The sequence below is a fragment of the Phycodurus eques genome, chromosome 3 (genome assembly GCF_024500275.1).
Source record: "Phycodurus eques isolate BA_2022a chromosome 3, UOR_Pequ_1.1, whole genome shotgun sequence".
Classification (NCBI taxonomy): domain Eukaryota; kingdom Metazoa; phylum Chordata; class Actinopteri; order Syngnathiformes; family Syngnathidae; genus Phycodurus; species Phycodurus eques.
In genome coordinates this window covers 7592758-7615819 of record NC_084527.1, presented here as the reverse complement: position 1 = coordinate 7615819, position 23062 = coordinate 7592758, and the positions used below count along the sequence as shown (strand labels likewise).

The 23062-nt window shown below is 40.9% G+C and overlaps 1 protein-coding gene across 5 annotated transcripts in view; it reads right to left on the bottom strand.

Annotated features, from left to right (window-relative positions):
* grid2 (glutamate receptor, ionotropic, delta 2) overlaps positions 1–23062 on the bottom strand; it is a 468731-nt gene that overhangs the window by 35395 nt on the left and 410274 nt on the right. For all 5 annotated transcript variants that reach the window (XR_009768266.1, XR_009768267.1, XR_009768268.1 and 2 more), the window contains exon 14: positions 4111–4277. Coding sequence is in view for 2 of the 5 variants with exons in the window: in XM_061671868.1 (XP_061527852.1) it covers positions 4111–4277 (167 nt within the window). In the remaining 3 variants the exon portion in view is untranslated. The remainder of the gene's footprint in view (positions 1–4110; positions 4278–23062) is intronic.

Sequence of the window (23062 nt, the reverse complement as noted above, 5' to 3'; positions counted from 1 at the left end):
AGTGTGGCTAGACAGCATAGGATAGTGGGGGAGGAAGATTAGGAAGACAAAGGCAGACCAGAGAACCATGGGGTGGAAGCTGAGACAGGACGAGTGTTGTGCAGCTTTTCGGGAAGAGGTGAGAAAGGCTCTCGGTGGACAGGAGAGGCTTCCAGAAGACTGGACCACTGCAGCCAAGGTGATCAGAGAGGCAGGCAGGAGAGTACTTGGTGTATCTTCTGGCAGGAAAGGAGAGAAGGAGACTTGGTGGTGGAACCTCACAGTACAGGAAATCATACAAGGAAAAAGGTTAGCTAAGAAGAAGTGGGACACTGAGAGGACCGAGGAGAGCCGAAAGGAATACATTGAGATGCGACATATGGCAAAGGTAGAGGTGGCAAAGGCCAAACAAGAGGCATATGATGACATGTATGCCAGGTTGGACACTAAAGAAGGAGAAAATGATCTATACAGGTTGGCCAGACAGAGGGATAGAGATGGGAAGGATGTGCAGCAGGTTAGGGTGATTAAGGATAAAGATGGAACTATGTTGACTGGTGCCAGTAGTGTGCTAGATAGATGGAAAGAATACTTCGAGGAGTTAATGAATGAGGAAAATGAGAGAGAGGGGAGAATAGAAGTGTGGTGGACCAGGAAGTGGCAATGATTAGTAAGGGGGAAGTTAGAAAGGCATTAAAGAGGATGAAAAATGGAAAGGCAATTGGTCCTGATGACATCCCTGTGGAGGTATGGAAGCATCTAGGAGAGGTGGCTGTGGAGTTTTTGACCAGTTTGTTCAATAGAATTCTAGTGCGTGAGAAGATGCCTGAGGAATGGAGGAAAGGTTTGCTGGTGCCCATTTTTAAGAACAAGGGTGATGTGCAGAGCTGTGGGAGCTATAGAGGAATAAAGTTGATGAGCCACACAATGAAGTTATGGGAAAGAGTAGTGGAGGCTAGACTTAGGACAGAAGTGAGTATTTGCGAGCAACAGTATGGTTTCCTACCTAGAAAGAGTACCACAGATGCATTATTTTCCTTGAGGATGTTGATGGAAAAGTACAGAGAAGGTCAGAAGGAGTTAAATTGTGTCTTTGTAGAGCTAGAGAAAGACAATGACAGAGTACCCAGAGAGGAACTGTGGTACTGCATGCGGAAGTCTGGTGTGGCAGAGAAGTATGTTAGAATAATACAGGACATGTACGAGGGCAGCAGAAAAGCGGTAAGGTGTGCTGTAGGTTTGACAGACGAATTTAAGGTGGAGGTGGGACTGCATCAGGGATCATCCTTGAGCCCCTTCCTGTTTACAGTGGTGATGGATAGGCTGACAGATGAGGTTAGACTGGAATCCCCGTGGACCATGATGTTTGCAGATGACATTGTGATCTGCAGTGAAAGCAGGGAGCAGGTGGAGGAACAGTTAGAAAGACGGAGGCATGCACTGGAAAGAAGAGGAATGAAGATTAGCCGAAGACAGAATATATGTGCATGCATGAGAGGGGTGGTGGGGGAAGAGTGAGGCTACAGGGAGAAGAGATAGCAAGGGTGGAGGACTTTAGATACTTGGGGTCAACCGTCCAGAGCAATGGTGAGTGTGGTCAGGAAGTTAAGAAACGGGTCCAAGCAGGTTGGAACGGGTGGAGGAAGGTGTCAAGTGTGTTATGTGACAAAAGAGTCTCTGCTAGGATGAAGGGCAAAGTTTATAAAACAGTGGTGAGGCCAGCCATGATGTACGGATTAGAGACAGTGGCACTAAAGAGACAACAGGAAGCAGAGCTGGAGGCAGCGGAAATGAAGATGTTGAGGTTCGCTCTCAGAGTGACCAGGTTGGATAAAATTAGAAATGAGCTCATCAGAGGGATAGCCAAGGTTCGATGTTTTGGAGACAAAGTTAGAGAGAGCAGACTTCGATGGTTTGGACACATCCAGAGGAGAAATAGTGAGTATATTGTTAGAAGGATGATGAGGATGGAGCTACCAGGCAAGAGAGCTAGAGGAAGACCAAAGAGAAGGTTGATGGATGTTGTGAGGGAAGCCATGAGGGCAGTTGGTGTTCGAGAGGAGGATGTAGGAGATAGGCTTACATGGAAAAGGATGACGCGCTGTGGTGACCCCTGAAGGGACAAGCCGAAAGGAAAAGAAGATTCCAGCTCTGCCTGCACCAGGTACAGTATGCGACGGCTAATCAATGGTGTTTAACAATAGCGCTGTTCACAGACTTAAACTGTAGCGCGATTCCTGTATGGTTTGAATGGTCAAAAAACTATTGGTTACATGGCTTTCCAATTAGCATCTTATTTATATAGATCATGAGGAACATAATAATTCTGCTTCGAAACACTTCTCAAGGAAAAGTCTGTCAAAACCTGTCAAATGTTTGCTTTGCTAATCACAATGTAAAAACTGACTAACATACCATTTAACTTATATAGAAATTGTATTGAACCGTTACAGTCCAATGATGTCAACAGGCTTCTATATTTTCCCCTCTTCTTGTAATAATCCCTGTGCACAATCATTAAAAGAGAAGGCTGTGCAATAAAGACGCAAGCATTCCATACGCAGACCACAAAGAACCCCTTGGATTTATATGACTGCAGCTGCAATGCCGGGCTGCGAGGCATCTGAGGATCCTACAAGGAAACAGCTGCAACATTATTAATCATTGGATCGGTAAAATAAGACAGTTTGCACCACTATTGTTGCGGCAAATTATTAGTATCTCACTGTGTGCCCAAGTAAATGATTAAAATAATCACTGACAGGTCAATATTTGAAGAGATTTTGCATGCTTTGTAAATAAATCTGAAAACACGTTTTGATAGATTGGCAAATGTGTACGCTTGGGATAAGGATGATTCATTCATGATCAATAAGCGATTGTTCATGACTTTCTCAATCATGTGCAATTTGATTGAGCCGACGTTCCTATAAACAAGGTTATCTTGTTTAGTGGGTTACATGATAAAGCAAAAGCCTTTTATACAGAACCCAGCAAAGCGGGATGAGGCCCTTGGCACCCCGACGCCTGTGATGCAAGTATACTGTTGACACATTTCAATCAGTTAGGAGTGCCTATGAATGGCTTCAGGGCGGGACCTCCATTACACACAAGACATTTGGTCCAGCGCTGACTTGTGGAATTTAGTTAGTATTAGCGTTTCACGTTTTTATGGTGAGTCATCACATTTTGCTGTCATGCTCTGGCCACTCGGAACAGGGAAAACAATCCCCCACCCCCCCACAATGCAATGTCACCCATTGTATAGGTGGTTAACATTTGGTAGCAGTTGGACAAATATTTATATGTGAAGGATACCTGGAAATGGACAAAATTATACTAAAATGCCTGCTTCCATCCAAACTAAAAGGCAGAATTACAGTGACTAATCATCATAGACATCTAGCATGCCTACCAAATTTTATGTTGCTCAGTGAAACTCGCAGGCTAAATAAAATAAAAAATAAAAATGTATTGTACAATTTACTTATTATCGTCTACTTGTTGTCACTGCCCGGTGTTGAGGAGTTATTTCCTTGCAATTTGGGCGTTGTTTCATGTGTTCCATGAATGTAAACAGCCATATCGGACATGTGTTAAAATGTGCAGTACAAGTGCAGAAAATCCGATATGCATTAAATTGTAACTGTGAACTTGGACCTGCAGTGTAAATCCAGTGGGTTGACGTCTTTTGAAAGATTGTCATACAATGAGACAGTCTCAGTTAAGAAAGGGCTGATGCTAACGCTTAACAACGTAACTTCACACTGGCTGAGAGTGCAATCTGCCTCCTGCAAATTATACATAATCTGCTATTGGTTGCCTCCTCGACTAAGGAGACGATTTTCAAGCATCCCAGAGGGCATAATTTTATAGGAGTGGACATTTCTATTTTGTCCAACTGAATTTAAAGTGCTGATAACAAATTTGTATGACCTTTAGACAAGGAGAGAATAGAGATAAGAATTCATCTCAGGAAAGTGAATCATTTTTACACAGAGCTAGCCTCGGAAGCGGGACGGCGACAGTTGTGAAGTAAAATTAAGTAATTCACCGATTTGCATGTCAATTGTGTCTTTAAAGAAGAAACAATGATGTCACCAACTGTTGCTTTGAGGGAGTGGGTCCTACCTCTGGGAGAAAATGTCGCGGTAGGGACTGCCGTGCTGCATGGCGATGCCGTAGCCGCGATCCGGCGCATTGCTGCCCACCGTGTAGAAGGAGCAATCCTCGTCATTGTTGGCGACATACTCCAGCACCGCCGAATCCCACACGAAGCCGAAGCGGCCGTACTTCACCTGAAACAAAACATAAATGGCGTTTTAGGAAAACCCAGTGGTTATGTCAAGAAATGGGACATCTTTTGTGAGTGAATGATTGAAACATTTCTGTAGATCTGATGGATCGGGGGCTGCACACACATTCCACGGGGCCACCAAGGACTAATTCATCACAGACAATAATTCATAAGCACGGCGCAGCACCGCAGCAAGGTTATTCTTTTCTTCTGAGATAGCAAATTTAAATGGAAAAACAACTTTACTGCTTATCGTTCTCTCGACTCTAAATGCAGGTGTGTTATTGGCTTACTGACTGGTTTTATCCACCCTTTGTGGGGTACCTACACAGAAACTTTGCCGGTCACATCCTTCGAACAACAAAATATGCCTCAAATGTCGTACAAATTATGCGTGACATCCATTTCCACAGTATGTGATATCTTTTGTTTGGATTGCTATTGGTTGCTGAGGGCAAAACTGTTCTTGTGTCATAATTCATGATCAGCATCTGTTCCATAATAGTCGAGGTAGTTGTTCGTACAGCCTCGCGGTAACATTAAACACATCTAATGTTTATGCAGAGAAATAAAAAGTAAAGAAACAAACAACTCAGCGGTGACACTTTGATACCATTCCTCCAAACACCTTTATTTTCACTTGGTGTGTCATAAAGTTTAATGGCACTTTATGAAATTTTCAAAGCCTTTCTGTCTTTGCTGAGTGCATGTGTTTCACCTCAGTTGGCCTACGCGTGCTGACTTATATCTGTGAACCGACAAGCACCTCTGATTGGGTAATTTCACAGTCTCTAGTCCTGTGTAGTAGGCGTGCGTCTGTTTAGTGGTTTGAGTGTGTGTCAGCAATAATTTACTGCAGGGCGTCAGAATGTACTTCATTCAACTCTTTACAACCTTTAAGACAAATTTGAACAGTGCTTTTCATTTTTAAGAATAATTTCATGGCTTTTCAATATTGTTTTACAATTATCCAAAAAAGGATTATGTGCTTTAAGCTTAAGACTCCTGCAGAGAAAGTTTGAAAAGTTTGGTATGGCTAGCAGGAATTATTATTTTACCTCAGATGTCAGCCACACTGGAAACACTATGTGGCAACTCTGCATAAATAAATTAATAATTAATAGTATATATAGAGGAGTAAACGTGAATAGCATTAAGAATAGATGGGAGCATCGCATGGAGAAAAAAACTACCAAATTACACTGGTGATTTCCAACCACACCAGAAACACTATGTGGCAACTATACGTGGCTAGATACTGTAAATACTATCAGAATCAGAATCATCTTTATTTTGGCAAGTATGTCCAAAAAACACACAAGGAATTTGTCTCCGGTAGTTGGAGCTGCTCTAGTACGACAACAGACAATCAATTGACAGAGAACACGTTTGAGACATAAAGACATTGAGAAAAACAGTCAATGAGCAATAAAGGGTTATCTGGTAATGCCGGTATAATTATTTTTTTTTGACAATTGTGCAAAAAAATGCAGAGTCCTCTAGCACTTAGAGAAGTTTGAATGACTAATATAGCAATAGTCCAGTCCGGTGCAATGACCATTGTGCAAAGGGCGCCGAGACTTCAAGGAGTGTATGCAGTTTAAAGTGACTAGTAGTGCGATAGTCTGGGACAATGTTGATTGTGCAACTGTTGCAGATACCCCTCAGTCAGTGTGCAAATGGTGGAGATGCTACTCTGGGATGAGTGGCCAGTATTGGTCAACAACAGATATGCAGCTACAGAAGTGAATGTGAACAGCAGATAGACTAGTCAGTAGCTTTGTATGCAACAAACATAACTATACTAAACTTGACCAGTGATTTCCATCCACACTGGAAACACTATGTGGCAACTGTAAATTAATACATAGACACTATACACAGGGGTGCTCATAACAATTCTGGTCTGATTCTCGAAGGAGCACCAGAGGTTGTTAATTTGGTGCTAATTTTTTTTCCTGACCCGCCGACCTCACTGGATGACCTTAAAGACTTACAGTAATGGACTGCGTAATCAGCTGATTTAGCGCAGTTCTGTAGGGCAGCGGTCCCCAATCTTTTTGCACCACGGACCAGTTTGACGCCGTCGCTGCCCCGCAAGTGGCGCTGTTCGTGAGGGAATTTCTATAAAATGTAATGGTGCTTATCATAATTTCACGATACGTTACCTGGTTGCCCCTCACATAATAATTCAAATAAAAAGATTAATTTATAGTGTTCTGTTACAGTTTTTCTGCAGAGCACAATCTTTACACCTTGGCAGGGGTCTGTGCTCAACTGAGTAACTTTATCTCTGATGTCTTTCTCAGGGTCTTATTCTCTGGATCCATTGAATAGCAGCAAAGTGGCAACATTCATTGTGATGCTTCTGAGATGAACTCATAGATAAACAGGATTTATGCAAATTTCTTTTCATTCTATACTTCTCTTGCCAATGTGTCTACAGGTACTGGTACTTCTTTTGTAACCTGAACAACAACAGATGGGAGAGACTCGTGTCCTTGAATCTTGACTAACATAGCAGCTGTGTTGATGACAACAGGAAAGAACATCTCTGTTTCTGTCGATTTTCTGCTGAAGATGATAAAGTTACCAACATTTGGACACAGACGGCAGCTGCCGAAGCGTTACAAAGCTCCAACAGAATACTGAAAGTGACCAGACCGGGGGGCATTTTCCAATGAAGGCATTATCCATTTTAATCTGTTGACATGAAAGTTTGATAGCCTGCTACTGCGCTTACATCATGCCACAACGTGCTTCAAATAAAATTTGCTAAACACCTGCGGTCTTCTGCAGACTAAATAAACGACGTACCTGTAATTATGCTGCCACCTGCTACATGTCGCATCTTTGACTGAGGCCACTTAAGCAGGATTAACTATTGCTTTAGCAAGCTGGCAGGTTGGATGACTGAACTACTTAAGTTTTAATCAGGACTGATTTTGAGTTCCGAAATAGAGAGATGACAAATTTGAGCATTGTTCCTCCCGTGCGATCTATCATCCGATTGTTGGATGTCTCTAAAAGATTATCCTGATGATGACTATTATGTGGTGCGTCAAGAGTGAGCTTTCCTTCCTGATTTGCTCCGAAAACAGTCGGGGCCGGCAATCGTAAATGTTAAACCTGTTCTTGTGTATTGTATTTACGATTGTGTACCGTATTTACGATTGCAAATCCTGATGTGTATGGCCAACACCGAATTCGGCTGAGCAACGGACTTCGGGGTTGTGATCTGAAACGGCACAATTTCTAATTAGGAAGTGACCTGAACGTGCCACTGTCGCGACACAAAAATAGGGGAGCAACTGGTTGTGTCCATTCTTTCATTCATCTTCCGTTCCGCTTATCCTCACTAGGGTCGCGGGTGTGCTGGAGCCTATCCCAGCAATCTTCAGGCGAGAGGCTGGGTACACCCTGAACTGGTCGCCAGCCAATCGCAGGGCACAACTGGTTGTGTTGAATGTTTGTATAACATGTCTGACTTTGGATTCAGTCACCATAGTAAAAATTACAATCGCAGTGTAGTTACAAGATAAGCTAACAATGAGCCTAATGCTTACATTTCTTCTTGTACGATGACTTAACCTAAAACTGGAGTGTTACTCTGATGAGTCCAATGACCTTCAACATGTGGCTGATGTTGAGATGTAATAAGAAATAGAACTGGACTCTGTCACGTACGTGGTTAGGGCGAGGGCGAGTAACACAAGGTAAGAACATGGTGGACCCAATTGCAGGGAAGCAGGGAGGCAAGGCAGGAGTGCAGGAGTCTCAAAATAATATTTAATCTTCAAAAAGGGAAAACTAAACAAAGTCCCACAACAGATACCAATCAAATCAAAGTAACAAAGAAACACTCGAATATCTAAAACTGGAAACAAACTATGACCTGTGAGTAAGACGTGGAATAGAAAGGGAGAATGACACCTGACAATAACATACCACAATGATAAAGACAACTGACGACTATGACATGGCAGAGACGTGACAACGACAATGAACCGACAAGAACTGAAAGAAACCAGGGAACTAAATACAAACAGATAGACGAGACAACGAGGAACACCTGGACAAGACATGAGTGGCTGGAGAGAGCTGATTGGTTGACACAAAGCAGACGAGAACAGGTGGACACAACAACTTAATGAGCACACGACAAACATGGAACACAGGAAAACATGGAACAAAACTAAACACAACCCAAACCAAAACACAGACCATGACAGACTCAGACGTGGTAATCCCACCTCAGTCTAACAAAAATTCCTTAAAAATAGCTTTTATGAAGATTCATGTGCTCCCATTAAGTGTTTTGGGTGCAAACATTTAACATTTTTAAACCATGCCTGGAGCATGGTTTATACAGCAACATTTTTAATCAAATAGATGCCCAGATTTTTTTTTGTGTAAGGCCATACTGTTTGCACTTACTAGCATCTTGGGAGCTTTTAGTACTTCTATTGTGTGGGCAGAAGAACCACGTTGACTTTTGCCTCATGTGAACTCCGTACAAAAAGTGTTGACTGTGAGGTCTTCACTATAGCACCGAGGTAAACTTTCAGATGCGCTTTCCTCAAATTTCCCTCAAATCGCAACAACATGGCTCCGAGCAGCCCAACAACACAATCTCCAATCTACTCATGAATCCTAATCGTTGCATCAGACCTTGTTTTAAACTCTCACAGATGACAACCTGCTAAGATCCATAATCACAAAATTGAAGGCGCCTCAGTGTCTCGCTTGCATTTCCATCACTCTTTTAATTTTGATCCCCTCTGCCCGGGGGAGCAGAGTAAATTAACACAATCTTGTTTCCCTCTCATTGTTTACATACTGGGTGTCTTGTTTCTTAGAAAAAAAAAAAAATTTTTTTTTTTTGGGGTGGCGGCGGTGGAGCTCATTTAATGAAGCAATAACAGCACAGGAGCATGAGCTTGAATTATTGTTGCTGCAGCTCTTTATTGCTGTTGCGTTGTATCATGGCAGTGATATCCCCCCCAGATACTGTGTCTTCCTCTCACTTTCTTAAAACATCCATAATTATCCTATATGCCCTGTGATTGACTGGTGGACTAGTCCGCATCTCTCACCCAGAGTCAGCTTGGCTAGACACCAGCTCGCCCTCGACCCTAATGAGGATAAGCAGTAAAGGAACTGGAGGGAAATACTTAATAATAATGAACAAATAACAAATGGTGAATTTTCAAGTATTTCACTGAGAGCCAATCAACGAGTTAACTTGTATCTCGAAAGTCTACTTTAGCTTCGTGCTGTTTGCCCATCATCTTGCATCACTCCTCTATGACTTTGATTTGTGTGATTCTGAGAAATAAGAGCAAAGTAGGCATGAGACTCTCGCAGAGTAAAAGAAAAGAGCAACAGCCCGGAGACATATTCGCATCTTGATATCTTCACATCTTGGGCCACAGAGGCATTAAAGAAGAAAAACATTTTTTTTTTTTTTAAAAAAGACTATGGGCTTGCTCCCGAATAATTGCAGCTTCTGCTGATTTTTTCTCTCTTAAACAACACACTATCTCCCAACTCTCACAGCAACTGTTTTGGATCCAAAAGCACACAGTGCAAGCTCATCAACATCCTTTTTTTTTTTTTTTTCCCTAACCTCGTCTTTCCACTTTCGCTTTCTGTTGCATCCCGCTGACTCTGCTGCTGCCTTTGTTTAATTCTCATTTAATAAATCAAGGGAGTACAGATTTCTCCCCGGCTGAATATCCCGCAAGGCTTTTGGAAACGTGCAGACATTTGAATAAAAATTAGATTAGGTGCAAACAAAATCAATCAAGGCGCAGCAGAGAGACAGCATGTCCCTTTGTGAGTCTCAGACCTACCATGTCTGGAGATCATGTTTGTGTTTTGCCTTTGCCGTCCATGATTTTTTTTCCACTCCTGGATCCATCTCGGTGTCTTGTTTATTTGCGACATTTCAGATGGAGACCCCTATACTGTATGTGTGATAATAACATCGTCTTACACTCAGCTGTGTGCTCGCCATTGTGATTTCCTCGAACTGTGTCCTTGAGCTCCGTATGTGTAATGGAAAGCAGGTGGCACTCAATTTCAAATATTAAAATGCATAAACAGTATCAGATTCCACCCGCCCTTATCCAAGCTGTTGTTATTGGTTACAATAATGTTCCACTTCAGTCCTGAAGGTGGCGATTGTGTGCATTTCAGAGTGGTTTACCACAGAAAAAGAAACGGTGAAGACGACACTGCCGCACCAACATGGGGCTTTTTTCACAACTATAAGTCACATACTATGTCTTTACAGGGCAACACATATGCCTCACAGTTCTGAGGTTCAACGTTCGAATCTCTGCACCAAAGTGAGGCGAATGAAAATCATAAAATCTTAAATTATTTATTTATACTTACCCTACTTTCCATTTCTGGTTCTATGATCACGTTGTTCCTCTTTGGCACCAAAAATCAAAAGAAAAAGCTAAACACAGTAGCTAAGTTAATCCTTGCTAGCTGAAGTCTCATGACATTTGCTGAAGTTTGCCGTGAGCTCCTGCCCAGTGGCGATTTTGTGCAAACATACACAAAGACGCAGGTGGTTCACCCTCTTCCATTGGCAGAGGAAACAATTATAAAAGATGAACAATTGTTTTAAATAAAAAGAAACCATCCAACCCAAGCAATAAGCAGACAATCAATGTAGGCTAATGATAGCCTCGCAAGCAGGTGGCATCGTCCTCTCGAGGCGTTCTGTCCGACTGCTCGCTGGAGTTGGCTCCATCCCCCCCAGAGATTGCAATCTGACAACTTCTTCATTGCCTTTCAGTCTTTTTTGTTGGCTTTGTTATTTAACTATCCTCAGCTGTCATTAGTCTTCATTGTTACTTCAGGAAGCGCGGGGAAGTAAGAAAAGATATAAATAAATAAATAACAACATTCACTATTGTCACGGCCCATGCAAATGTTTGCTCAGACTCCCGTAAAGCCGATGAGAGATGTGATGGCGGAAGTGAGTAATTGGAGACAGATGTGGAAGACATGGATCAGTGAGCCAAAACCAAGATGCCACCCTTAATAGGATGTGGCAAGAAAATCATTAATTTTCTATTTTCTTTTCATCTTCCTTTTGTATGTCTGTATTTCTTTATTTGCGTTTCCTTGCAACCCCAAAGAACACATTGTTACATTTTATTTTGCATCAGGAATCGCAATTTATTCTTTCACACGTACGAGAGTGCATATTTATGGGTCAGGCTTCTTGAAGGTCTGGCGTATTTGTTTCCTGTTGTCTGGCAACAAAAGACCTCAAAGTTCATCAAAAAAACAATTAGCCAACTAACGAATAGGGAGTATTGCCTTTTTCAAAATGGTTTTGTGTTTGATGTGTCCATGCGCCACATACACACAGTGTAGTGTACAGAGTGCTCCTCCCCTAAGTAAAGTACTTTTATTGTCTATTTTCCCACACTAGCAATGCTCAGGCTGTGGTCCCAGTCATCAGTATGTACAGAAACAACACTATAATTGTGATTTCATCCACTTGCGTATTAAAATTAATGCGAAAATCCAAAAGATGTCTATTGCGGGCATCTATGACCTGCGGGCAAAACCTACACAAACAAACCACACTTATGGACAATTCAGTCTTTAATGAATCTGCGGATAACTTATGAACCTAACATGTACCGTTATTTTTTTGGGATGTGGGAGAAAGCAGGACTGAAAATGATGGCCAGTCAATCGCAGAGCATATATAGACACTCACATACACTCACAATCGTACCCATACATAGTTCAAAGTCTTCAATGAATCTCACAGGTCTGTTTTTAGATTGTGGCTGCAGAAAACCCACACGAGAACATAACAACTCCATACAGGATGACCTGAGTTGAGATTTGAAACCAGAACCTCTTCACTAGGAGGCAGACGTGCTAACCACTAGGACACCGCCCTGCCCATGGATTTTGAGTCCGCTCCTGTCCATCCATTCAACAATCAATCCAACTTTTGAACTCGCGAACTAATTTTTCCTCCCAATGGCACTGCTTCCTAGCCCCACCCACTCATTCCGTCATTCACGCTGGCTACACACAAAGAGCCAAAAGTCCCAACACGCAGGGCCGGCTAGTGACTTCAAGGTCGTTGCAGATTACAGAGCCGCTCGACCTCTCGGGGCGAATGACAATTGTTACATTGTTACAATTTCGTTTGAAAGGAACTGGGGGAAAAAAAGTGTCTTGACATTTTTGCTGAGTGTCACAAAGATGAGCAGTGAATTAAAATGTCGACTTTGTGTCGCTCTCTTCAGTGCCAGTCGATCATATCTCTGCAGCCACCACATTTATGATCATTTCTTTCCTAACAGATTCCAGAGCAGAGGTGAACTGGCTATCGGGCACACCGAGGACATGCCCGGTGGACCAGCAGTACTTTGGGGCCGATTGCGACGCTGGCATTGGTCCATAATTAATATAGACAGTGGATTGAACCAATCAGAATACAGTACAAAATTAGCCCAAACAGGTTAACAAGCTGAAGACAGCAGCAAGCAGGCAGTTTAAGGAGCAGCCACAAAGGCAGAATTTTGAAACCGGGGGTCAGAGTTCCAGTAAGCAAGTTGTAACGTATCAATAAATCAATCAAACTTTATTTGTGAGCGGTTTTCATTAAAAAAATGCAACTCAAAGGGCATGAATGAAAGATATAGAAATAAATCAATACCACCCGCTATTTGAAGAAGAAGATTTGAATATAAAAAAAGGGCCTTTGAGGTGATGAAGCTCTTATCCATTACATGTCTTGAGCAATGGTGATTGATTAGTATTAGGGTACCAATTAACATACTAATCAATTTCCATTGCTCATGACATTGTAATATTGCATACTTCCCAAAATCTGGCAGTCATGGCACCTTATTCTGATAAAATGGTCAAGGCTGAGAAGTGTTGGTTGAGGAGCAAGTCTCCATTTTAGGTTATGTCATAGTATTTTATATATTTAGGTTAAAGGTGTGTTGAAAGGCAGCATAGCAATTGGAATTAGTCGCAGCGTAATGACGTCACTCACGCTGGTAAACTCCACACAGAGCCCGAGCTGGGATTCGAAACTCTCGAGACAGATGTGCTAACCACAGCAACAATGTGTTGCCCTGCAGACATACACAACAGGCAAAAACATAGCCTCTCGCTTCACAATTTAGATTGGCTGAGGTAATAATTGGTCAATACTCATCACATATTATGTATAGGCTTGATTTAAGCTTCTTCTAACGCTGGGTTCAATGTCCTCAGACCTAATTTTTTTTTTGGGTTGTAAAATCGAACAAAATGTCTGACGATGATTTTGTCGCTCTCTAAAAGTCAGTCACTCACATTTGACCAGGCATGAATAAAAAGCATTTATGGAAATTACGACTGCTTTGCTGGAAGAATGTCAAGTCACTTCACACGTGCCCTTTAGCAAGGTACAGAACCTCCAACTCCTGGGGTGGGATCATTTCTCATCTCGCCAGTGGAATAAATTGTGCAATGTTTGTTTTTGTTGGCCATTGTGTAGAGAGCAGAAAACAATTCATTCTCCTTCAGGGACTCAAAGTTTTTTTTCTCTTCCTTTGCTTCCTCAACTTTGAATCCATAATATCCACCCATGCGGGCTTTTTAAAGCTCTCCAGAAATAAAAGAGAGAGCTGTTAGCTGTAGCTTAAGGCTTCGCGGGTGGAATAAAACATTGATGTGGGTGCAATGTTCCGTTTGTAGATCACGGCAATGAGTCACGACCTCTAAGAGACCTCACACAATGGGGCCCATACAAGAACACCGTATTAAGACTTGCCAAGTGGCGAGGGAGCGTTTTCATTTGCAAAGCCCACTCGTCCTCGTCACATGGTTGGCGACTATCCTGAAACGCACACCTGTCAGACGTTAAATAAACAGCTGAAAAGTGCATCGATGACTGTGGGTATCCTTTCCCATATGTGAGGGCACCGCAGTAAGCATAGTGTAAAAACCCATAAGCATTGGAATCCCTGTCCAGGTGTCTGATGGGACACACTACGGTTGTCTGCGATCATGCTTTGCTTGTAATTTCTTATTTCAAGGTCTGTGGAGAGACATCGCAACCAATCTGAACCCCAATCTGTTTTTAAAGACATCTTGATTCCTATTGTGCGCGTATAAAAAGCCACTATGCTATAAAAATGTTTTTTTCCCCCCAAATATAATCTCATAGAGGTCTCGCAACTTGAGATTTGAAGGTGCGTCTTTGATGGATTGCTCATCTTGTGTTGCCGGTGATAGCGTCAGACTCCTATACAGCGGAAAGCAAAACATTAAATCGCGAAATAGAAAGCCCATAACGGCAATTCACACGCAGTCGGGGTTACTCAAGTGCATTTAAGAGCTGCAGACGTATTTCTTTCACTTCACCTGCATCCCGCTTACTTTGATACTTTTAGTAAAGAATGTAAGTGAAACGGCCGAGGGGGATCACGCACGGTTTTGGCTGGGCCGTGATGATGGCGTGCCTCGGTGTGTAGACGGGTAATGAAAATGCAAATCAACTTGGACTGCATTGACTCGTTGCGGCCAAATGGGCCAATAAGAAGCTTGGAGAGGTGATTTGGAAGCACTTTGATGGTGTTTGCGATCCAACTGGGATGTGTGCCCGTGTATAAAAGGTCACGACTCCTCTCTGTGAAATGTGTCTTCCAATTTAGGAGTGAACTTTAAGGATTCGTGTTTCTCAGGGGGGATACTGGATTGTCACTTTTTAGAGTGAAGTCCTCTGCCAAACAGTGACTTAAAAACAGCATTTCATTATACTCCCTCATAGATAGACCACAGTCTTGTAAGAAAGTTAAAAATAAGACATACTTTTATCATTGAAATTCTCATACATTCATCAGCCCCAGCTAAAATCAGATACAAACAGCATCGAGTTGGGTTTCGGTGCTTGGACTACAAGCAGTGTATATTCATAATTATGGGCATAATTTGAGACATACAACTTGAAGCATTTTCCTTCCTGGCAGCTGACGTGGATGGATTTTCTTTGTTGATACGCCTCACGTACAAATTTCAGGTATCTCTTACGAGATTCTTGTGACGAAAGCAGTCATTTTGCTTGTTAATAGACGGAGTGGAAATAATCGAGCTGGCTAAGTCCGTACAACGGAAGTGCGTGGCATATAATAAATTACTACTTTCCTATAAGACAAGGTCTTTTACATTTTGAAAAACAGGGAAAATATCTCCTTTAAGCAGGTTAAATATTTACTTTAAAAATTGCCTGTACAGTTAATTCAAGCCTATTCGTGGACTGCTTTTAAGGCATCACTGATACGACACCACCTAGTGTAGCAAATAATGTGGCAAACTTGACTGTTTTCCAAAGAGATGTGACAATCACGTTTTTCCATTGCCACATTTTGTACAAGATGTCTGGCGGCCATCATTTTAAGCTCTTTACAGACGGAGGAACTGATAGGAGTTTGACAGACTGGCTTTTCAGCTTAACTAGCTTCGATGGCTTGTCTAATATTTCTCATTTGGTGGGAAATTAAGTTCAAAGCTTTATTTAGAATTCTTTGCTGAGGGTTTTATGAGGAATGCAGCTGCCATCACAGACTTTAGGATGGTATTTTTGTAATCATACTTGCTGTATTTGTGTATGCTGTTTTTAGTTTAACTTTGAGCAGTCTCCATTTGACTCCTTTGATAGACTATGGGGTACGTTCGCTAAATTATTTTATTAAATAATACTTGATTTTATACTCATTTTATACTTGTGCACGTTTCACATGTAAGTCACTAAGGCATGGCCTTGCAATGCTAAAGATGAAATAAGGCGAGACCTATGAGATCTTTGCCAAGCGGATTCCAGACAAACCAAACTAGTGCGAAAAGAGTCACATTATTGATTACATTCACATTCATTTTTCTCATAGTGTTCCTTCACTAAGACATCCCCTTGTATGTCTTTGTCAAACTTTCTTTGCGTCAGACTACACACTCCCTTAGGCCTGGTTGCCCGACACCGTCCTCCGCTCCGTGTGATGTATGGCTATGTGTGTTTTTTCCAAAAAGTCCATTAGTAGCTGGCACCGGGCCGTTACCTCCTCTACGGACACAGATAAAGACGGCTGGCGTGGCTGCCCTGTGAGCCACGAGGAAATGAGAGGACTGAGAATGAGTGGCGAAGGGAAAGATGGATGCACTGCAGCGACACCTTGACCGTGGCTCTGAGCCCAGGAGTGAGAGAAGAGAGGAGTGTTAAATGGGAAGATGATGAAAACAAGAGAGAGACGACAGCACAGAGGTGGAGAGAAGTCTTCGAGAAAGTGAAGACAAATGAGGGCACAAGACAGACTTTGTGTAGGATATTGTCCCAATAGAAATTCCCTCCTCCATTCTTCTTTTTCATACTTTTTATCTTGGGAATTAAGATAGCTATCTAATGTTTCCCCTTCGGCCAGGCTAGTGGATTTCTTATCTTACAGTGTAGGCCATCGGGTCTCAAATTAATCCTGTTGTCTATTATTGTCAATGCGGCTCATTGTGTAGTCTATCGGACTAACTCCATTGCAGCGTGGGGCATCATTTCCCCCCCCCAAAGACAAACCAAGTGTGTAATCTCCCACACTTTGCAAAACAGTGGGAAATAATTTTATAATCAGACGTGCTACATTTACTCTGTTAAATTTACTCAAGTAACATTTTCGATACACTATTCTTGTCAGAGCGGCACGGTGGCCGACTGGTTAGAGCGTCAGCCTCACAGTTCTGTGGACCCGGGTTCAATCCCCGGCCCCGCCTGTGTGGAGTTTGCATGTTCTCCCCGTGCCTGCGTGGGTTTTCTCCGGGCACTCCGGTTTCCTCCCACTTCCCAAAAATATGCATGGTAGGTTAATTGAAGTCTCTAAATTGCCCGTAGGTGTGACTGTGAGTGCGAATGGTTGTTTGTTTGTATGTACCCTGCGATTGGCTGGCAACCAGTTCAGGGTGTACCCCGCCTCTTGCCCGATGACAGCTGGGATAGGCTCCAGCACGCCCGCGACCCTAGTGAGGAGAAGCGGCTCAGAAAATGGATGGATATTCTTGTCAGAGTACTTTAAATGCACTGTACTTTTTACTTTTACTTAAGTATTTATGTGAAGAAGGATTGCTACTTTTACTGTTACCATGATCGACATGCCGTTCGCTACTGTTATTTATCCGCGTGTGCGTGTCTATTTTTAGACTCCATCTTCAACTTCTGCATAAGGCGTCCGTTGCGCCAGTCGAACATGATCACTAATGTCATTTGACTCCAATTCACCAATCAGACGACATAAGGCAGTCACATGACCACACACGTAGCCTTTGCGAGCCAATCAAAATGACTCATTTTGGGGAAAAAACAACAATCGCGAGTGTGTTTACAGACAAAAAAAAAAAAAAACACCAGCGTTGTCATGCAGCTCTTAAATTGTGACTGCCCAAACATGGATATTTCAGCCCACTTCTAACTTGAGAAAACACCTTGCGGTAAGTTGCAGATGTTTTTGCTGTTGTTTTGGCAGTGGATCTGGCATAAGTAGCACACACACACTAAGTCTGATCAGCAAATAGCTTCTTCATTAAGTAATTTAAGTGAATAAAGCAAATAATGCCCAATGCGTGTGTTGCTGGTTTTTGGGCAGTTAAAAATTTAAATGGTGGCAGGTGTGTGTGGACTCCCATATATTAGTTCTTTTATTTGATGTTCATGCTCTGATAAAAAGAACAAGTTACTCACAATTTACTCTTTACTCGAGTAGTTTTTTCTTTGAGTACTTTCTTACTCAAGTGAATATTTGGATGACTACTTTTTACTTTTACTTGAGTCATATTATTTTAAAGAGACAGTACTCTTTCTTGAGTACAATATTTGGCTACTCTACCCACCTCTGCTTATAATAACTCTCAATTTACATATTTTTTTGACCAATCACTGGTGTGGAAAACAGAAACATGGCAAAGAATCCACATTTTACAGGAAGAGGCACTGTTTTATTTGGATTATACGAAAAAACCCAGCCAAATTTTCCCCTAAACCTTTGTCTGATGGGTGGATCCCTAATTTGGTGACTGTGGAAAAAGGTGAAGACAGTTTTTTCTTTTATTTGTATTCCCCGTTTATAGTTATTATGTACAAAGACGTATAAGGACCACACCAAAAATAAAGCTACAAAGCGAATAAAGTCAAAATATTTCAATAATAAAATCCTAGATTTGCAGGGCAAAGTCATAACATTATGACAAAAAATTTAAATAAGAAATTTGATGGGAATACGGTTGGCATATTTCTAAAAAATGTCATATTTTTAAAGTAATTTAGTAGTAATATTTTGAGCCAAAAGTCGAGTAAAGTCTAAGAGAACAGAGTCATTTTTAGGAGAATTAAGTAAAAATATTGCAACCTTAAATAATGTTATGTTATAATTCAACAAGATTAAAGTTGTAATTTTAAAAGATCAATGATGTAATATTATAAGAACAGAGTTATTATTATGACAATAAAGTTGAAATATAACAAGCTTAAATATTGAATTCTTCCCAAAAAAAAAAAAAAACAAGTGCAAATTTTCCCAAATTACAAGAAATGCCAATATCACGAACCAAAAGTCAACAAAGAAAAAACAGGTATACTTTTTGGAGAATAAAATTGTAGTATTAAGAAAAAAAAAGGCTCTGAGGCTAAACTGAAAAAATTGAAAATATTATGAGAATGAAGTAAAGAAAACAGATGCACTATTAAGAGCTAAACGTTGCAATTTTATCAGAATAAATAAATAAAGTAAGGAAAAAGTCTTAAAAAATACATAATATTACAAGAAAACAAAATTTTACAAGAATAAAAATGCACATTTTTGGAGAAAAAAATGCAGAATGTTGAAAGAATGATATTGGCATATAACAAGCTTAAATGTTCACTTATGAAAGTAAAATAAATTTTGAAAGAAAAACTGTAAAATTTGAATATAGTTCTGATAAGTCTTCATATTTGGAGACTTAAGCCCTAATATCACAAGAAAAAAATTACTGTCACAATACATAAATCAAAATTATGGGAATTAAATTATTACATATCGTAATTTCTCGTGTATAATGCGCACCCATATATAATACGCAAGTTGACCTAAAAATTCTGGAAAACCCTTCTACCTATGTTTAATGCATTCACAGCCCTACTTTTATTTAGTTAATGATAAAACACACAGTTGTGCTCATATATTTTATTACCCGGCGATAATTTGTAAGATTGGTACAATTCCTTAAAGAAAACACGAAGGGCCAGGCAAAACACATTTAGTTTGATTTTAATGGGATTCAAACTAAACTGTCAAGCATTTCAGAAAAGCATTATCATCAAACATAACCATAAAGAAATTAATGATGGTTGTTGTTCAGTCATCAGTCATATTAAAAAAAAACTATATTTCATAAATTCTGCCACGGTATGTAAACTTATGAGCAAAACTGTAAATATTATGCAGTCATACGTACCCCTGTCATATTGGAATGAAAGTGTAGGCTACACTTTTTTCATAACCACTAGGTGGCCCTGACATTAGAATGAAAGTGGACACCTCTCTCATAACCTCTCGGTGGCGGTGCCATATTGAAATGAACGTGTACCGCTTTTTCATAACCTCTAGATGGTGGCATACATTTATAAAATGGGAAAGTTTTTTTTCCCCATTTAACCCTATACCCATCTATAATGCGCACCAGTGATTTCTGAAATTATTTTGGGGTGGGGGGGGGGGAATGCACATTATACACGAGAAATTACGGTACTTAAAAGGTGGTATTACAAGAATGAAGAGCATAAAGTCGTAGTGTTAAGAGAAATAAAATAGGTTTTGACAAACTTGAACATTGTAAGAATTAAGTAGTTATTATGAGAAAATACTTAATAGAAATATGAGAAGCTTAAGTGTCGAAAAAAGTCAGTAATATGAGAATAAAGTTACATATTATAAGGAATAACTCATAATTTCCTGATAACGGAGCCGCAGTATTACAAGGACAAATAACGCTTAATTTTTGGAGGTGAAATTATTTGGGCATACATTACATAGGCAATGGAAGTTGTCTTACGAATAAATGAATCATGTTCATAGAGGGCAATGACTGGTTAGAAGATTTGGCTGAGGGCCACTTTTACAAGCGCTAAGCATTAAGCAGGGCCGTCACAGGTTCATGGACGCCACATCAAATAATCTGTGAATTCATCTCTTAAAATGTTGGCAGAAAAAATACACGTGGGACTAATAGATGCAGAAGACACGAAAAAAATCAAAATGACTTCAAACTTGCAATTTGCCAAGTTTTTCCGAATCCAAATGGAAATAGCACTGTTGTAGAAATACTCTTAAAATATGCACATAATATACAATATGTGCTCACCTTATACTACACTCTCTCTCCTGATTGTGTGCCGCGCCATTTCCCATGCCTCTAATAAATCATAGCAACATGCATGCCAGATACAGTGAAGTATCCCACAAGGAAAACACTCCTTTCCCACCAGTTCTGCATTATCTTGGCCAGGCTCCTGTGATAAGCCCACCCTTTTACGGTGCAATATAGTAACACCAAAGTTGTAGACATTGAAAATATGTGCACACACACACACACACACCTAGAAAATCACAAGAACAGTTAAGTAATTACAGGCTTCATGCACTGACTGTAAGAAATGTGCTTGCCAGCTGCTGTAATTATTACAAAAGTAAGAGGAATAGCATCGGAGAGTAAAGAAAAGGGGAGAGGCAGTGAAAATTGATGAAAAATAAGCCTTCAAAGAGAAGCATCATATACGAGTAGCTGGAATAATGGCAAATTAGGCAAAGGGAAGTTTGAGCAAATGTAATTAATGTAAAATGTGCCATGCAGACTCGACCCTAGGGAAAGTAGTTCTGCTAATAGAGTTGTGCGGGTGCTTTCTAAAGAAGTACAACACGACATCAGCTATGGGAAGTTGAGCTACATATATGCTATGGCATAATTGGTCTATGTGCTTAATACAACACTGCCATCGAAACAGGAGTTCAGAACATCCAGAGAGAGCTTGAGACAGCGTATCCCAGGCCCAACCCAGCTGGACACCATTGAAAAGTAAGATTCTCAAAAGTCTGAAGGAGACTGGTTGAAAAATGGGCTCGGCATTGTGTACAAGGGTGATAAGGCCCAAGTTCTTACCCAGACACATTAGGACTTCAACATACTTCCTTGACACCGATTACTACTTTCGCAGTAGCCTTGGCGCCATCTTGTGGCATCTTTGAGTGTAGCACAAAGAGCACAAAAATGCAAATTGATGAGTTTTTCAGCGAGTAGTGCATTTGTGAATAGCGACCAACGAATAGGTGGGGGTTTACCATCCTCTAAAAAAACCATGTCGAGTAGATAAACACCACTGGCTATTATTTTCTGAAATTCAGACTTTTAGTTTGTTTTAAGCCCTAGTTTCACTTGATGTTTATTGTTATACACCAGTAATTTTCGTTAACATTACTCCAAACATCAACTATCCTCCATCTGCAGTTGAGTAAATAAACCCCATGACCACTGTTTTCCGAAATGAAAACTTTAGATTTTGTTTTGCACTCCAAACATCAATTTAAATAAATTGTAATTTACCAGTAATATTGTTTAATATTACAAATAAATAAATAAATAAAATAAATTTAAAAATGCTTTCTCCATTCTACACTTCAATAAATACACCGCTGGCCACTATCCATCCATCCATTTTCTGAGCCGCTTATCCTCACAAAGGTCGCGCGAGTGCTGGAGCCTATCCAAGCTATCATCAGGCAGGAGGCGGGGTACACCCTGAACTGGTTGCCAGCCAATCGCAGGGCACACATAAACAAACAACCATTCACACTCACATTCACACCTAGGGGCAATTTAGAGACTTCAATTAACCTACCATGCATATTTTTGGGAAGTGGGAGGAAACCGGAGTGCCCGGAGAAAACCCACGCAGGCACGGGGAGAACATGCAAACTCCACATAGGCGGGGCCGGGGATTGAACCCCAGTCCTCAGAACTCGCTGGGCACTATTTACTCAAATATAATATGTTAAGAAAGTCAATGTCACCATAAAATTGACTTTTAATGTTATCAGATATCGATGAAACACTGACATGACAAAATTACTTTGCGTCAGAGATGAGTCAAAATCAATAAAGTTGCAAAATTCAAAATAAGACATCGGGCCATATTTCAGCAACAATTTTGTTTATTAGAAAGAGTAAACACTGTCTCTCACGAGCTGCAGTGATCCCTTCCCATCCCCATTAGTGAAATGCTTGTTTCTCGCACCCTCTTTCCCACCCCGTCTCCATTTTGTCACAGATCGTTGCCTTATTTGAAAAAGCCTCATCAATATTTACATTCCCTGACTTTTTCAATAGGAAGACTTGCCTCTTGCTTCCTGTTCCTTTTCATTTGCCCGAATCAGGAACGGAGTCATCGCACGCACATAACCAGAGGATTGTAACAGCGGGGAAATATGTTTGTTGTTTGGGCTCGTGTGGAATTCTAATGCACTCTCCAGGAAAGGGAGCTTTCTCTCTCTTTGAATTTTCTTTTTCTTCTAGTACTACTACTACTACTATCTGCCGTCAGGGTGATTTGCCCTTGGAGGAAATAGAAATGCCAAAAAGGCATTTGTTCTTTGCCGAGGCTGAATTATTGCTGAGGATATTGTGCACGGTCGTAATCAGGAGCATTGACAGACGTATATCAAGCCAGCTCTCTGT